This window comes from Sinocyclocheilus rhinocerous, unplaced genomic scaffold (genome assembly GCF_001515625.1).
Source record: "Sinocyclocheilus rhinocerous isolate Xijiao unplaced genomic scaffold, SAMN03320098_v1.1 scaffold277, whole genome shotgun sequence".
NCBI lineage: Eukaryota > Metazoa > Chordata > Actinopteri > Cypriniformes > Cyprinidae > Sinocyclocheilus > Sinocyclocheilus rhinocerous.
In genome coordinates this window covers 37,803-55,933 of record NW_015662923.1, presented here as the reverse complement: position 1 = coordinate 55,933, position 18,131 = coordinate 37,803, and the positions used below count along the sequence as shown (strand labels likewise).

Genomic DNA, 18,131 nt, shown 5'->3' with positions numbered 1-18,131 from the left:
CTTTTATATATACACTGAGAAATACTTGATCCTAATAGTTAACTTAATAGAGGAAGTAATTTGTAATTGTTAAAAAATTATCAGAAAGTAATACAATCACACTTATTTATTCCTGATGTGCATGTGCTAAGTCTGTGGACACCCTAACTGTTTGTGTTTAAAGAAATGTAGTGTGCTACAGTTGCTTTCGTTCTGCCCTACCTGAATACATTATGACATTACAAGACTGAAAACATGGGCTGATTTCATCATAAAGACTGAAAGGAGTTTTTTTCCCCCTCTCTCTCTGCTGAGGGGTGGCAACTTGAAATAACTCTGTATTTTTATAAAACTCAGGATTTTAACAGGATTTTCTCCCTTCTTTCCTTAGCTATCTGTCCGTGGATGTCTCTCTGAGCAGGTTAGAAAAGCATTCCTTCTACAACCTGAGAAAGCTTACTCATATGTAAGTTAAAGCATCCAAAATCCATTTATAAATTCCAGTTAACCACACGAAATAAAATAAATAAATACACACAATAAATACACAATGGTTAAATGATTGTACGGGTGACACATTTGGATGGAAACAAACCATAATTAATGGTTAATTGGTGATTAGAATGATTACAGTTTATTCATTTAAAGATTTAAAAGTTTAGTCTTGTTTAAAATTATGTGATCCTTTGAAATGAGCAGGCCTTTGAAAGTCACACAGAAAAGATTATTATTTCAAGTAAATGAACCAACTGTGTTTAATAACATGAAAACAATATTGTTGATCATAAGTGCAATAGAAACAACTGATTCTGTCAATTAAACATTAATAGATAAAATAAGGATTTGTAAACATTTGTATGTATGTAAAGTTGTTCATAAGTAAAAATTATTTACGTTTTAAATGCTGTCAATGTATCATTGTACATTTTAGTGTCTATGCAAACGTGCGTGTGGGAGAATCGCATTTTGCATAAAATACAAACAAATACTCATATCACATTTATGAAACAGCATTCTTTATTTAACAGACACTGTCTTTTTAACCCTGAGGCCAGAAATATATTTCATGCAAGTACATGAATGCAGCTGGATATATTCTATGTTCTCCAAAAAGTGTAAACACAACAGAAGTGTTGAAGAAATTACATGCTTTAATTTTAACACACTGAGTAAAATGAAACAAAATAAACACAAGAACGACGATAATGCATAGATGTAACACAGAAGAGAAAAAACAAGAATTATTTCTGTTAATGGTTTGCATTTCTAGATGCATGATAGGACACTCCCCTGTTTTAGCCTGGTTTCTCCCAAGGTTTATTTTTTTTCTCTCTCTCTCCTGCTACCACCAAAATTGATGTTTTTTTTTTCTGATCTGGTTTACTCGCTGGGGAATAAAAGCATTATGTGTTGACATGTGTTGACTTTGTAGCAGCTCCCTTTACTTTAAGAGGTGGGCAATCTTAACTACCACAGAAGCAAAAGAATAAAATTTTTACCATTGTATAAGTCATTTTCAACCATAGTCTTTACCACAGTAAACATTTTCAACTACATTATGGAACAACATCACAATATAGTAATTCTATACCTGAAATCGGAGATGTTACTAACGTTTGTTACTTACTTTTCAGTGCCCAAGCATCAGGCTTTTTTTTAGATTTTTTACCTGCGACCAAATATATTTTCATTATTACCTTTTGAGATTTACTCTCACTTAGAACAAAACCAACCAGCATTTAACTCTGTTAATAGAACATACCAGCATTGAATCCCTGATTAAATACACCCATGATTTTAGTGACTTGTTCTTCCACTGTACTATTTTTGTTGAGGTTTTCTCTTATTGTACTAGGAAATGTGCTTTCATTTAGCATATCTGGCTGAGTAAACTGAACAAGAGCAAATTACGTCAGAACTGTTATTCTCATCATCTGCAAAAATAATGTGAAATTAATTCTGTTACAGTCAAGCATAATGTCCAGCTGAGATACTGTAGGATCCTATCACTTTCATTTAAACACTTACAAAAGAACATTTTCAATTCATGTAATCTCTCTCTCTCTCTCTCTCTCTCTCTCTCTTTCCCATTTCAGAGAAATGAGAAACACAAGAAATCTGACATTCATCCATCCAGAAGCTTTTAAGAATCTCCCTAAATTACAGTATTTGTGAGCAAAACACTGTCTACATACTTTTTTGTCTTCAAATTGAAAAAACTAAACAGTTTTGTCATGTTTTCCTGTTTTAAATATTTTTTTGAGGTTTAAAAATTTTTTTTTTAAAAATGAACATTTACACTAGCTAGTGTATACTATAGTAGCATGGTGGAAACTTTAGTTCAACAATGTTAGACTGTTTATAATGAAGTCACATACATGTAGTGAAGTAATAACTTTGGTAACACTTTATTTTAGGGACCAATTCTCACTATTAACTAGTTGCTTATACAACTAGCATGCATATTACAAGCATATTGGCTGTTTAGCAGTACTTATATAGCACATATTAATGCCTTATTCTGCATGACCATATTTTAGATCCCTTAATCCTACACCATCCCTAAACTTAACAATTACCTTACAATTAATAAGCAGCAAATTAGGAGTTTGTTCAGGGAAAACTCTGTTTTCCCTATTCTGCTAATAATTGATTAGAGATCACAATTAATGCCACATTGTTATAGTTAATTTGCACGAAAGAACAAAAAGCTGTTCATTGTTTAATCTTGCTAACCTGCAGCCAGAGATGGGCACATATACATCAAAAAGTATTTTGTTACAAATTACAAATACTTGCTCATCAAATATATTTAATTTAAAATACATAATACTGGTGTGAGAAATGTATGTATTTAAAATACAAGTAATTTGTAATTTGAAAATACAAAAATACAACCAATATTTACATGCAATCATTTGAAGTGCAAGAGACAGTGGCATTACTTTTAGCAATACTGGAGTTAGATACACACATAAGAGAAAGAGAAGTGATTTCCCCTCCTTGAACAACTTATAAACAACATATTCTTTAACCCTAACACTAGACAATATATCCAATATATTGATCCAAATTTCTTCTAATTTCTTATGTCCATTTAAGACACAACCGATTGTTTTTACTTGAAACTTCATGTTTCTTTATCACTCCTTTATCGTTTCTTTATCAGTGTGTCAAAAATTAAGCAGTCCTGCAAAACCGTATTGTCATACAGCCTTGTCCTACTCAAGAGGATGCCTCAAGCTATTTCACTGTCAACAGTAAAGATTCCTAAAACTCCTAAAAATGCTGATATTTAGCTGTTAAAGGGCTCTATTTAGAATTCAGAAACCCTTGTTATTAGCGACACCGGTGGCCATTAAGTGAGCTGTGGCCAGCAACATACTGCTCATGCTCTTGCACACACTCCATAGTAATGCGAGCAAGCGACGGCAACTGTTATTCACAGATGAGGTTCATTAAAATTACACTGTTATGATAGTTTCCCTTGGATTTTCCCAGCGTCCTTCACATAAAAATTTGTCTATAGGCTCTCATTTTTAAAGTTTCGTTAAAAAAGACGTTTTTTCACCTAAAAATGGAAATTCTGTCATTAATTACTCACCCTCATGTTGTTTCACACCCATAAGACCTTAATTCCTCTTCCGAACACAAATAAAGATATTTTTTTATGAAATCAAAGAGCTTTCTGTTCCTCCATAGGCAGCAACGCAACTTACACATTCACACTTACACAAGTGACTCGAGTGCTTTGTTTGCACAAAAAACATAATTTACAACTTTATTTATGAAAATATTGATCTGCATTGTGCGTTCATGAGAGCATCACAACGCATTTGTGTTGTTTGCACGACAGAAGAGTCACGCGTCAACATAACTCAAATGAGTTAGTGTTCACTAGAGTACCACAACGCATGTGTTTGGATAATATTTTCATTAATAAAGTGGTAAATTATGAAGCACTCACGTCGCTTCATAAAATTGGATTACTGGATGTACTTAATGACATGGATTACTTAATGATGTTTCTCCTACTGTTCTGGACCTTGAATGGTAAGTTGCATGGCTGACTGTAGAGGGGGCTGTCGAAAGCTCTCAGATTTCATAAAAAATACCTTCATTTATGAACGAAGGTCTTGCAGGAGTGGAACGACATGAGGGTGGGTAATTTACAATTGAATTTTCATTTTTGGGTGAACTAACCCTTTAAGACTCCGCCTATGTATCCAACAGGATGTCATATGATTCACTTGCATCTAGCCAAAAATTGTGATAGGCTATATTTGGCAGTACTATTAACACAGGTGAAGAAAGATGTATTATTATGTATCATTAGATTGTATTATCTGATAATAAAATGACCTACTTGATGAAGTATTTTAAGTATTTCAAATACATAATACTGTCTCTCAAAGTATTTTTTTTTTTGTCCAGCAAAATACAAATTACAAAATACTCAAAAGTAATTAAATATGTATTTTAAATACATTTAATTAAAACACTGCCCATCTCTGCCTGCAGCATGTAATTGGCATAGACATTTTGCTTTAATTAATTCCTTGTCTGTTCGCTCTTATGTCATATTTCAGGGTTCTCTTATGCATTTATGCACATGCACACTCTTCAAAAACTACAATATATAGATTGTATTATATAGATGTAGAATGTACTACATGTTTGCTTGATTATTGTGCCTAAGAGCATGGTCTAGGTAAGTAAAGCTATAACCAGTTAGGCAGCCCAGCAATAACATTAGGGCACTAAGTAGTAGGAACACTTACTAGCAACCAAAAGTGCAGTTACCTCTAGCAATAAAATTAGTGTCACTGTGGACAATGCATAAGACCTTGAAATAATAACCAGGAGCTGTTGTATTTTCAGAGGCTTATTCAACACAGGCCTCACCATCTTCCCTGTCCTGAACAATATCCAGGCTGATGACTCCTACTTCCTACTGTGAGTAGTGTTCTAATGCAGCAGTTTTCATACAGATCAGTGTTTTTGAAGGTATTCTTTTAATCTATTTATGCTCTTCCTGCAGAGAACTAAGCGATAATCCCTATATTGCTGAAATTCCAGCTAACGCTTTTCTTGGCATTACCAGTGATCTGCTGTCAGTGTAAGTCTTGTCATATTCCATGTCATATACTAACAGAGAAAAATGAGTTTGAGATGTCATTTGTCAATTTCCTTCCTGACTTTTTTTTTTTGTGAAGAGTGTGCAAAACTACTGTTACTTATAGGCTAGGTATATTGGAAAGATTCTAGTGATTGAATGAAAATTACCCCTTTTAGCACAGGCTATTTGTAATTCTGTTCTAGTTCCTGCACTGTAAAAAGTAATGAGTTGAACTTACTTGGAAAACCTGTGGAAACTGATTGCCTCAAATTTCTCAGGCAAATTAGTTTATCATTTTTGAGTTAATAAAACTTACTGTAACTTTGTATAGGTAACTTGTGTATAAATATAGGTTACCAGAAAACTTAAGTGTTGGTACCTCAATTTGACAAGTTCAGCCAAATTAGAGATTTAAATTAAGCTTAGTGCACAGAACTCAAACAAAACAGTTCTCTTAACAAAAAAAACAAAAAAACACCTTAACCATTTCAAATTGTATTCACTCTAAGACTGTATTCATTGTTCTTTGCACCAGACAATGGAAACATACCTTTAATCCAACAAACTAGATGCTCTTAAGTACTGTTTACTAAAGTTGTTCAGTTTTACTATTGCATCCACCTGAAAGTTCACATAACACAGTGTAATTAAGTAAACTCAACAAATTTGTAAAAATCAGTTGTGTTTACTCGCTTTTCTTAAGTAGATTCAGTGATTACTTTTTACAGTGTGGTACAATTATTTGCAGTATACTGTGTGACTGAAGCATCGCTATCTCCTAGAGAGGCTATTTAAACATATACTCTGCTCTAAATTCTGAACTAGAAGTAGACACTGTTATTAGCAAGATTTTTGCACGAAGACATGACTGTTATTTTTTGCTTTTTATTCAACAGGAGGCTGTACAGCAATGGCTTTACGAAAGTCCAACATCATGCTTTCAATGGCACAAAACTGGACTCAGTGTAAAGTTCTTTATAAATGCTTGCATAAGACATACAATTCAATGCTAAAAGTTTATCTAAAACCATATAAATACACAAGTTTGATACAACACATTTATGAAGCATTGGTCATTAACAGAATAGTTTACCCAAACATGAAAAAAAAAATCTATCATTATTTATTCACCTTAATTACATTACAAATCTGCTTTTTTCCTGTGCAAACCTGTGCACCACCAAAATAAGTTCTTAAACTTGTGCACTATAATCTTCCAAGAAACAGACCAAAAAGGATTTAAAATTTGGTCTGTGGCTCACACAGTATCGTATTGCTTTAGACAAGGGTCTCGAACCCTGTTTCTGGAAAGCTAGCGTCCTGCAGATTTCAGCTCCAACTCCAATCAAACACAACTAAACCAGCTAATCAAGGTGTTTAGGGTTACTTGATAATTACAGACAGGTGTGTTGGCTCAGGGTTGGAACTGAAATCTGCAGAACGTCTTCAGGAGCAGGGTTGGAGATCGCTGCTTTAGATTTAGATATAATATTTGTGAAAGTTGAATGGACTGTTGTATGGAACTTGTATGTTTTTCATGTCCTTTCTGACAGACGTGTTCACTATGAACTGTCACTGAGTGAATAGACTTTTTTTATTCCACTGAAAAAACAGCAGCATATGGTTAAATAATGATATAATTATATCTACTATTCGTTCACTTGATTCAATAGCATGCATGCCATGCTAGTGTCTTCTCAATCAGTTCCCACCGAAAAAAGTGTATTCAGAGTAAAGGACACTTTCGGGGCATAATATTTACTATTGTCATTTCGCAAATCTTCTTCTGACAATACAGGATATTAATGTCAATCTCCCTCATATCTCAAACTCCCTTAGGTTGTAATCTCTTGCTAATGTCTCTGGTTTTGCATGTTTACATTGGACTGCTAAACCAGGACAAAAGCACCTGATGAAAGTGTAATAGTAAAACTCCCTTTCTGGATTGCTAAATTTGCTAAAAAAAATTGCTAAAGGTGGGCCCCCCTAGCAAGCCTTGTTGGGCTGTTTCATTGCACTTGAGAATTCATCCAGCATGGTTATGAAATTCATGTTATTTTAGAAACCACATTGCACAGAGTAATTTTCTTCAGCATTCATTATTTTTTTGTCTTGTTTTGCAGGGGCCAGTTTCATAGACACTATGTTAAGACTGTGTCTTAAAAACTAGTTTGACCAACTAGCAGTTAGTCAAGAGATAATCAGTCTCACTTTTCTGATTAAAATTGGGCCAATCTACATTTTTGTTATACTGGCTTTAAACGGTTATGACCAGTCTAGAAGAAAACTAATTAGATGGCTAACTTTTTAAGTTTTTCTAAGCAGTTATACAACCGGCCCCTGGAAGAAGAAAAAAATGGCCCCAATGAGTTTTTATGATATTCTGGTTCCTGTGTGTACTTATATCCCTTCTTTAATGTAAGTCTGTGGGATTTTTGCCATCTACCAGGTAAAAGAACTAAGTCTGATCACTTGTAACAAATAATGCACCTATTCTCAACAAGCAGCACAGTTTATGGTATTATTCATTTATATAGCACAAATATTGTGGGGCAAATTACCTACTAAATACTTTAGGGTTTATTGGTTTGTTTGTGCCTTAACAAGCACCACAAAAAGTCTGGTTTTAATTTCATCTTTAACATTTAGTAATAGCATTATAATCACAAAACTGAACCTTTTTTACTCCTTTTCTTTCCAGGTACCTGCATAGAAATAAGCAGCTGACCAGGCTGGATGAGAGAATGTTTGCTGGGACTAGCAGTGGGCCAATGCTCCTGTGAGTGGCTTTTGTTTCTCCTGAAAGCACTTGAGATTCAGTGTCTGTAGTTCTCTCTGAGCTCTTTTACTCAGAGTTTGCTGCCCTTGTCCATAAATGATTTTGCTGTGTTTTGGTTATGGAAGTATACTGTATATATACTGAAATACTGTAAATTATAAGATTGTATTATTATGATTGTAATTTAGAGCAGATAAAGACTTTTAAATATTTTGTACATCTTTGTAAAAATTTCAGTTAAGAGATTAGATCATGTGTCATAATACAAAAATGCACAAAATAACATTTTAATTCTTTGACACTTTTAATGGAAAACATTCTTCTCTTTCAAAAAAGGAAAATAGCAGGTTGTTTTACTGATTTGACAAATATTATAGATTTCTGTTTATAACAGACTTCATAAAGCTAGCCTACTCTTCATTGGTGTTACTAAAAAAAATTTCTGTTAAGTGCAAAAATATCTTCTCATCTGAATGCAGGATGTTGACCATAGTAATCTTATCTGTCTGCTAATGTGGGCCTGCTGAAATCATAATTCTTTAATAAGTTAATAATGTGGCCCCTCAGCTACCCTCCCAGGAGTCAGTTCAGTGTGAAATCATTGCTATGAGGTCACTGGCTAACTATGGCAAGCGGGCTGCAATTTTTTTATTCTTAATTTTAAACTCATGTTGCACAATAGACTCTTTGGAACATCTGTTTAAAACAAAAACAACAACAAGCTCATATTATAATGGACATTTTTGACTCTGAGGGTTATAATCCTATAGGGAGGATTTATGATTTTCAGAGAAAAACAAAACAGGCAGTGGTAATTTTTTTTCTTTAGGTGATGCTGAAATGCACACAGCACAGCTTAGCCTAAGCCTGCATTTACATTGAAAGTCCAAATGCAAATTGTCTTTTGACAATGTATCCATTTTTTGTTCCATCTTACATTCAATTAAGACATGACCAACTGTTTACAATATCGTGCCAGAACGCACTGACAGCAGCACTATTAGTTCTAGTATTGTAGAGTACTGTATATGAGAACACCATGACCATAAGTGCGGTTTAAATTAGAAAGTATCCGATCTGTTTATTGGAAAATGGGACTTTAATTCAGATATTTTTGTCTTGAGAATCTTCTCTATATAATGATTGGTCAGCTCTCAAACAGGCAAGTCATTGGAACAAACATCCAACACTTTAGAAAAACACTGTTAAAAAGCAACATAAACCAAAGTACCACAAGCGTTTCAACATTAGAGAATTTTGTTTTCCAAAATATATTTATTAACATTTTGTGCCATACAACAAAAACAAGGGCAAGTAACAATAGCACTGTAAAGGTAGTCGTTAAATGATACAATGAATGTCTAAAGGGAAAAAAAATATTTAAAAGGACAAAATAAGAGCAAAAATAAATAAATAGAAATTGTTAATCCTCTTCTGGCATTTTCAAGTGACAGATCAATGGTATCAATATAATTTAACAATGGTTTCCATGTTTTATGAAAGCTTTTTAAAGACCCTTTTATGTATTAAAGATTTGTTTTTGTTTTTTTTTCGAAAGTATCAAATATTTTAGCCCAAAACTCTGTCAATCTTGAACAGGACCAGAACATGCGAGTATGATTTGCTGGAGACTGTCGGTACTTATTGCAAGTGTCACTCCTGTCTGGGTATATTTTGTGCTCTGTAAATAATCTTGCATTGCATCAAACTGTGTCAAGAACATAGGGAGGAAGAATGTACTAAATCAAATATATAATCAACTCTGTTTCAAGTATAGTCACCCCTAGCTCTAGTTTTTATGTATTCTTGAGTGATTCAGAGGGGTCAGGATTTAAAAAATCTATTGATTCATAAAAGGCAGAGATTAGCCCTTTTCTGTCTGGACTGAGAGAGAGAGAAGGGTGTCCATTTTTTTGATATCAGGAGGGAGATTAGGGAACTGCGGAAACTGATTTTGTACAAAATGTCTGACCTGAAAAAAAGTGAAAAAGATTAGTGTTAGGAAGATCAAACTTCATTGGCAATTCTGAAAAGGATAAGAATATTCCTTTAACATAAAAGTCTTTTATGCTGCTGAGGACCAATCATGAAAAACTGGGTCAATCTGCTGTCTTCTTTTCTCATCAGTGATGTATCAGAATCGGCTGTCACTTCCCTACCAACCAGAGGCTTGGAGTCACTTCGGGAACTCTGTGCTCGGAATGTCTGGCCCCTCAAAAAACTACCACCGATCAAGACTTTCAGACACATGATTACAGCAGACCTGACCTACCCCAGCCACTGCTGTGCATTCAAGAACTTGAAGAAAAAAAGAGGGTTTGTGGCATTGATTATTCATTGCAATACTACTCTCAAATCTGAGAAAATATGCTGGTTTTGAGTATTTTTTACTAAGACTGAACTGTAACGTCATATAATTGGTTTGCCTAATTCTATAAAAAATTCTGAATATTATGGTAGTTTTAGTGAGCATACAAAAAGATTTAAGACCTTTTAAAAGTGTATTTTCTGGCATGCAAGCATTAGGATTTTTGCTTTTTAAATGGCAGGTACTTAGAGGACATCATATGCAACCTTACTGCCAGGTATAACCAACTTCAAAAGAGATCTGTGGGAACGTTTGCAATTCCTGGCCTGCACAGCAGCATGGAACCTGGCATCGATTCGGGTGATAACCTCTTTAGAGACACCTACGACCACCAGGACTTTTACAGCAGCCTGCACTACCACACCTACTTTGGCGGGCACCCAGACGATGATGTGGGCTTTGGCGAAACGCTGAAGAACCCCCAGGAAGACACCAGCCATGAGTTTGACAGTCGCTATGACTACATTGTGTGTGAGGAGGGAGAGGAGGTCGCCTGTTTTCCTGTTCCTGATGAGTTCAACCCGTGTGAGGACATCATGGGTTTCAGCTTTCTAAGGGTATCTGTGTGGTTTGTCAGTTTGCTTGCTGTGTTGGGCAACCTGCTTGTACTGTTGGTGCTGCTCACCAGCCACTACAAACTGTCAGTTTCAAGGTTTTTAATGTGCCACCTGGCCTTTGCTGACCTGTGTATGGGCATTTACCTGCTGCTAATTGCTTCCGTGGACCTCCACACACGTTCTGAATACTATAATCATGCTATTGATTGGCAGACAGGTCCAGGATGCAACCTAGCTGGGTTCTTCTCCGTATTTGCTAGTGAACTATCGGTCTACACACTGACCACTATTACTCTGGAACGCTGGTATGCTATCACGTACGCCATGCGGCTGGACCGTAAGTTGCGTCTGTCCCATGCTTCAGTCATCATGCTTGTAGGCTGGATCTTTTGCCTCTTATTGGCTCTTATGCCTCTCATTGGGGTCAGCAGCTACCAGAAGGTCAGCATTTGTCTGCCCATGGACACCCAGACACTTGTGGACCAGATCTACATCCTATGTGTACTTGTTTTTAACATCCTGGCTTTTGTAGTCATTTGTGCCTGTTACATCAAGATCTATTGTGCTGTTCACAACCCAAGTCATCGGTCTGCCAACAAAGACACCAACATTGCCAAGCGTATGGCTGTGCTCATCTTTACTGACTTCCTCTGCATGGCACCCATTTCGTTGTATGCTATGACTGCTGCGTTGGACCACCCGCTCATCACTGTGTCAAACTCCAAGATCCTCTTGGTGCTCTTTTACCCTCTGAATTCCTGCGCTAACCCTTTCCTATATGCCATCTTCACCAAGGCCTTCCAAGGAGATGTCTTCATACTTCTCAGCAAAGTGGGTCTATGTCAACGTCAGGCTCAACTGTTCCGGGGTCAGACAATATCTTCGAAGGCAAGCAGCAGAGGAATCACTAGACGTGAGAGGGTGCAAACAGGAGCAAAGGAGACCCCTATTTTGCTTCTAGATTATCCAGGCAACCCGTCAGCCACCCAGCAGCAGGAGGACAGTGATGGGCAGGACACTTGAAACTTATATGTGAATTCAGGCCACAGCAACTAGAATATAGATGTCCAACCGAGTTAGAGTCCACTAAGCTGCAATGCAGCACAAAAAATACAGAAAATTTATTAATTACCTGAACGGTCTGCGTTAAAACAAACTGATAAATTTTAGGTTGCATATTTAATGTATTATGTTGCACTGGTAATAGTCAATTGGCGCTTTTCCACTGCGTGGTACGACTCAGCTCGGCACGGCTCAGTACGGTACAACACGGCACAGCTCGGCTCGGTTTGCGTTTCCACTGCAGTTCAGTACCGCTTTAGAGTGGGCGGGATTATTCACATGTCGTTAGTTGCGCCGCCTATACTGCCGCGACTTCTGAAAAACTTTTTCATTCCGCGTCGCCCCATCAAGCTCTCGCTGGATCTGCTCCTCTGCTATCAACGAGAGTAATGTCTGTACTTCCTCAACAGACAACGAAACAGCCACTTTTTGGTTGTTAAAAAAGGTGCGCTTGTTCAAAACAGTTGCGTTCGATCCTTTGCTGGCTGTGCTGATTTAAATCTAGCGGTTCTGTTGTGTTTGTGTCGCAAGTTCAGTTACGCAGGTAGTGACGATCCTCTCCGGCCAATCTGTGATCAGCAGAGTTTACACGTCACGTTTTGGTAACGGTACGGTTCACTTGGAACCTCAACCGAGGTGGTACTAAAAAAAGTACCAGGTACCAGGTACTGTACCCAGTGGAAAGCCCCCCAAAAGTGAACCGTACCGAGCCGTACCATGCAGTGGAAAAGCACCAAATGATTGACTAGTATACAGACAGTGGGCCTTGTTCATTTGACATAAGCATAACAAAAATAATGTGCAAATTGTTCATAAATCAATTTTTATTTTATTTTTTTGTGACTGTTTGCATTCAATTCAATACATTATTAAAATTTAAGAATCGTTTTAGAATTGTTTCAAAAAGAAATTTGCTCATCTTGTGTTTTTCGAGGCCATTGTGAATGCTATATTAAGCTGTTTAACACCGCACACAAAAGCAGTGCATAGTTATTCCAGCACCCATATTAACTGTGTGCATAAGTAGCCAAGCGCTTAGAATTATATTTCATGATAAACTTATTAAACATGATAAACAATTCTCAATGGCCCAACCATGATAACTATTTTAGAAATTATGGTTGTAATGTAGTAATATAGTAACTGAGACACTACTATATTTTGTATATAGCGCCTTCTACTGCAGTTACACTGCTGCTTCACTTATGCACAATGCGTGTAAGGGGTGTGAAACAGGCCTAATGGCCATTGTTGCTGAGCATCATGTTTTTGTAAAATAAGAGCTTATGTAGATCATTCAAGTGTTGTGCTTAGATATTGTTTTTAGCTTTTATCACTAACTGTTTCTAAGCTGTAATGTTGTAATCACAAAACATCTTCATGTTTAGTTTATTTAAATTCATATTATTTTATCTTCATGTATAACTAAATAAAATGTGCCACTTTTATGTATTCATGTATGTATTTTATGTATTGGTGATGATTTGCTTGGTTAAAATAATTCCTCCTATTCCAACTTAAAATAAAGATATGGGAAACTATAAGTAATAAGTATTTGAAAAACCATTGTAAACCCTAAAAAGTGTAACTTGGATCTGTGCCACTATTAAAACATTGCTATTTTTGCTCGAGATATACAACATTAAAATTATATATATATATATATATATCATCTTTTGTTTTTCATGCTGCTAAGAGGACCAATGGCCACTTACACACTGCAAAGTTTCGGGAGTGATATTCGCTTTTAAATCAGAATCAGAATCAGAAAGAGTTTTATTGCCAAGTGTGCTTACACACACAAGGAATTTGTTTAGGTGCTCAGTGCTCGGTAGCGCCGACCAGACGGCATTATTTCAAAAAGGAAGTGGCCTGGGTGCGAGGGGTCCAGAATGATTTTGCCAGCCCTTTTACTCACTCTGGATGAGTGAGGAGGGTTGTACCAGTGATTCGCTCAGCAGTCTGGACTATCCGCTGTAGTCTTCTGAGGTCAGTTTTGGTAGCTGAGCTGAACCAGACCGTTACAGAGGTGCAGAGGATTCAATGACTGCAGAGTAGAACTGTATCAGCAGCTTCTGTGGCAGGTTGAACTTCCTCAGCTGGCGAAGGGAGTACAACCTCTGCTGGGCCTTCTTCACAATGGAGTCAATGTGAGTGTCCCACTTCAGTTCCTGAGAGTTGGTGGTGCCCAGGAATCTGAATGACTACTGCAGCCACAGTGCAGTTCATGATAGTGAGTGGGGGGAGTGCAGGGGGGTTTCTCCTGAAGTCCATTATCATCTCCACTGTTTTGAGCGTGTTAAGCTCCAGGTTGTTAACACTGCATGATTCTCTCTTGAAATTGCAATGACGGGACCAAATATGATATGGCAAACTAGATGTGCCCCCTAACTCGAGCACCTTGACTAATTTCAGAAGCTCACTCAGTCTTTTGAATCTGAAAGCGGGCCTGCTGGTAAATGCCAAAGAATTCATTATAAATAACAAAATTATATAAATATTAAAATGATTAAATGTTTACTTTTGAATTATTAAATTAGTTATAAATCATTTACATTTACATGAAATCATTTAGCAGATGCTTTTATCCAAATTACAATATTTTTTTTAAAGATTGAAGATTGTGACTATTCACTGCAGTTAAATGGACAAGTGCAAGCTCAAGTGCAAGTTTACGGAGAGAAATAAGGGTTACAAAAGTAAACGAGCACATAGGCCCCATAACTGGAATTTGCTTATGGCCCCCAAATCACTAGAGTTACATCCTAAATGACGAACTATACACTGCACTTACACACTACATACTTTATCACTATGTACTAAACAGTGTAGTGTATGAATTTTATAAGGTTATTTTGTCATTCATTAATGGAGTCTGGTAGCCCCTCCCCCTCTGCTACGTAATTAAATATCTGCAACAGTTGAGTGCATTCTAAACTTCATTTTTTTTTCTGGTTAATTAAGTGCATAATTCAGTTATTTAAAGTGCATTTTTTTCTTTTTGTAATTTTCAGTGTGAACACTAATTACACTATATATATATTACAAAACGGCATAGAATAGTGCACGAGTATGCAATTTGGGACGCTCCTTAAGTCCACCCTTGAGTATGTCGGGGGATTAAATCAAGTTATGATTGTTATGTATGTTAAGTGTGCACAAATGTATATATATCAAATAAAAGCTCTTGATGAGCTCTTTCTACTAACAAAAAGACACAAGTGAATTCATAATTGGAGTTATTCATTAGAAACCAAAAGACTTAACACTGAAAATACAAAGCCAGTTGGTGCCAAAAGGGTGTAACTGCACTTACGCCACTTTGGCATTGAGAAATGTATTGAGGGTAAAGCTTGTGGATAGCACATGAGTCAAAATGGCTGGCACAACAAGTAAGCCTGGTAGGTCAGCCATGAGGAGAAAGCCGTTTTTAACTACTGAAGATGTATTGTTAATCTTATTTTGTGACAAAGAGCTGGATGATGATGGAGAAAATTAAAATATCCTGCATTCAATGTCAGTGAGGTGTAGCTAGCTAACAGGTAGTAACCAATAACTTACATTCTAATGGTATATCATACCGGCACTCATTTACTGCTTAGCCACAAGAGAGAGAATGCAGAGAAGGTATTATTATTGTTAATAAGAATTAGTTATGCAATTCATTACTTTAGTATCATTCAGTTAATGGTATTTGCTATCATATTTTTTTTATTACAAACCCTAGTAAAATAGTAATATACTGTATTGAAAATACATTTATTTCAAACTAGTTCAAATCTATTAACATTTTATTTGCTTTATTGTCTATTTACTGACATATCACTCTATACTTACATAAATATAAACATTATAATTAAACTTTATTTGGAGTACTACTTGTGCGCGATGCTTAAGCCTAAAATGTGTTTTAATGTCACTATTGATGAGAGGATTGTATGATCTTTGAATAATATGTAAATGCAAGATATTTAAAGTGTACCTAAAGTATACTTGCAATAGTTCCGCTTTTAACACAATTAAATATAGCTCAGTATATCTTACAGTATAACTTCAGCACTACTTTCTTACAATTAAAGTGCATTAAGTACAAAATTAGTTGTTCCAATTTAGCAGACTTTAAGTATACCTGTTTAGTAATATGTAAATAATATGTAAATGTATTTGTAGTATACTTAGCATGAAATAAATGTATTTCAAATACATGGAATAAAACATTGGTGCCAAAAAGGCGCCTGTGACTTTTTTTTTAATTAAAAAAATAATAATACTTTTTTTTTTTCTGAGTAAATGTGAAAATAGTGTTCAAGTATACTGTCATCCATGTGTGTACAAAGTTTTATTATAAACTATTGAAATCAGTACACAAAGCCAGATAAAACTATGCTAAATTTTTGTTTCGGCCCTCCTGTAAAGTTGGTGAAATGTCACTTACGCCCTTCTGGTTCTCACCCCTCGATATGTTCACACTTTGTTTACACTTAGACCATTAGGGAATAACAAAAAAATAACATTAACTTTTTAGCTACTGGAAAGTTTGACATTTCATTGAATTGGTTTGTCTCATATAAAGACTGCAGCTTCACTTACAGTTTGATAAGCCAAAAATTGTGTTTTTGCTGTCTATCTGAACAACTTCATTGCTTTTCCATATGATGGTAACAATCAGGCATTTAATACTTTGGTGATTTTCTTTCCATATGGCTGCTAATGAAAGTACTAAAAGGTATTTGAGTTACACTTCCACTACCCTCTTACTGAACTTTCCAGCTGACGCTAATTGAGAGTAGACTCATGTATGGGTGTGAATGTACCTGTCTATTTTCCATTGAGGGAATTCATTTATTATTTTTAATCAGCTTGTGATTTGTGATTCAAAGCACAAAGCTGGACTGCAGACAGGGATCTCAGATACTCCTGTTAGTGATGACAACTTCTGCGTTTAATCCTTTAACTTCCTGAATGAAAATAAACTGTTCCCACCTCTAATCAATCCAATACCTGCCATGAAAAACAGCAGTTTTAAAAGAATTGATCAAATTACATTGACATTGAAAACAATTAACAAAGATAGTTTCATCTATATTTTTGTTCATTTTGAACCCATTTGAACAAGTATGATAACTCAAGATATAAATTCTGGATTTCCCGTCTTGTAATGCGGAATGTGACGATTCTTCCAGATGGCATATTATTCTCTCCTGGATTGAACTATCAAATACAGCTCTATTTTCTCACAAGCTAGCAGTGTCAAAAGTTTCTTACAGTAAAGCATAACTTGTAAGAACTAAAATAAGCAAACTGTAGGTGCGAAATGGAGGAGAATGATAATAGGAGTCTTTCTGGAGAAAATATTGCTTTTCAACATCTGGTTAATATTTTAACTGAGCTGGTTTAAAAAAAAACATGTCACCTTGGTTCCAACCAGACAAAATGGCATAAATGCAGCACCATTTTACCATTTCTAAATAAAGTGAGCGGCGTGTCAAAACAACGGAGTGGTTCACACCACGAGCACTCAGGGTAGTTTATTGTAATGATCTTTCGGTGTTATATCCTCTAAGATTTAGAGCCAAATGCGTTACATTCAAACTCTTAATGTGTGCGTTGTTTCTCTATAAAGACACTGAAGTGCCATTAAGAGCTGCGGATGTTGAGGTTCTTTCAAAGACTGGTTATTTTATAAACAGAAGCAGAAACACGGTGAGCAGCAAAATAGATCGGTACTTCTGCTAAAACTGCAGAAAACAACAATGCTGCAAATATAATTATTTTACCTATCATACTCTGACCATTCAAACTAGGTTTGAGACATAACTTTTTTTTTTCATCTACATTTAGCATTATTAATCTGTAATGTTAAGAACATGTTAAAGCTATGTTAAGAACATTTAAAAAAATAAATATATCATTGTTAAAACTGGGAAAGTTATTTGTAGATGGCAAGGAAAGACAACAGAAACACTGAAATTACTAGTTAATTTTATTTTTTGCTCATGATGAGAGCATTTTGGTTATGTTTGTTTTAAGCAAACTATAAACACTACAGACTTCAAGGGGAAAACTCTGAACCCCCATACAGTATATTTTCTGTCACATGGCCTTCTGCATTACATATGTATCTAAAGGCAATAAAATAAGAACAGCTTGATAAAACATCTGATCTCAGCTTTTAATATTCATATCTAATTGGGCTCAACTGATGATTTTTTTAAATAGAAAAATTCTCAGAAGCCACTGGCCTTTGGCTCTGAGGACCCAATATCC

The 18,131-nt window shown here is 35.6% G+C and overlaps 1 protein-coding gene across 1 annotated transcript in view; it reads left to right on the top strand.

The window, feature by feature from the left end:
- The window catches only part of LOC107728338 (thyrotropin receptor-like), a 36,157-nt gene extending 24,332 nt beyond the window's left edge, over positions 1-11,825 (top strand). Inside the window, exons 3-10 of the mRNA XM_016538477.1 lie at positions 371-445; positions 2,076-2,150; positions 4,861-4,935; positions 5,021-5,098; positions 5,995-6,063; positions 7,800-7,877; positions 10,005-10,193; positions 10,427-11,825. Coding sequence (XP_016393963.1) covers positions 371-445; positions 2,076-2,150; positions 4,861-4,935; positions 5,021-5,098; positions 5,995-6,063; positions 7,800-7,877; positions 10,005-10,193; positions 10,427-11,825 — 2,038 coding nt within the window. The remainder of the gene's footprint in view (positions 1-370; positions 446-2,075; positions 2,151-4,860; positions 4,936-5,020; positions 5,099-5,994; positions 6,064-7,799; positions 7,878-10,004; positions 10,194-10,426) is intronic.
- The last annotated feature ends 6,306 nt before the right edge of the window (positions 11,826-18,131 follow it).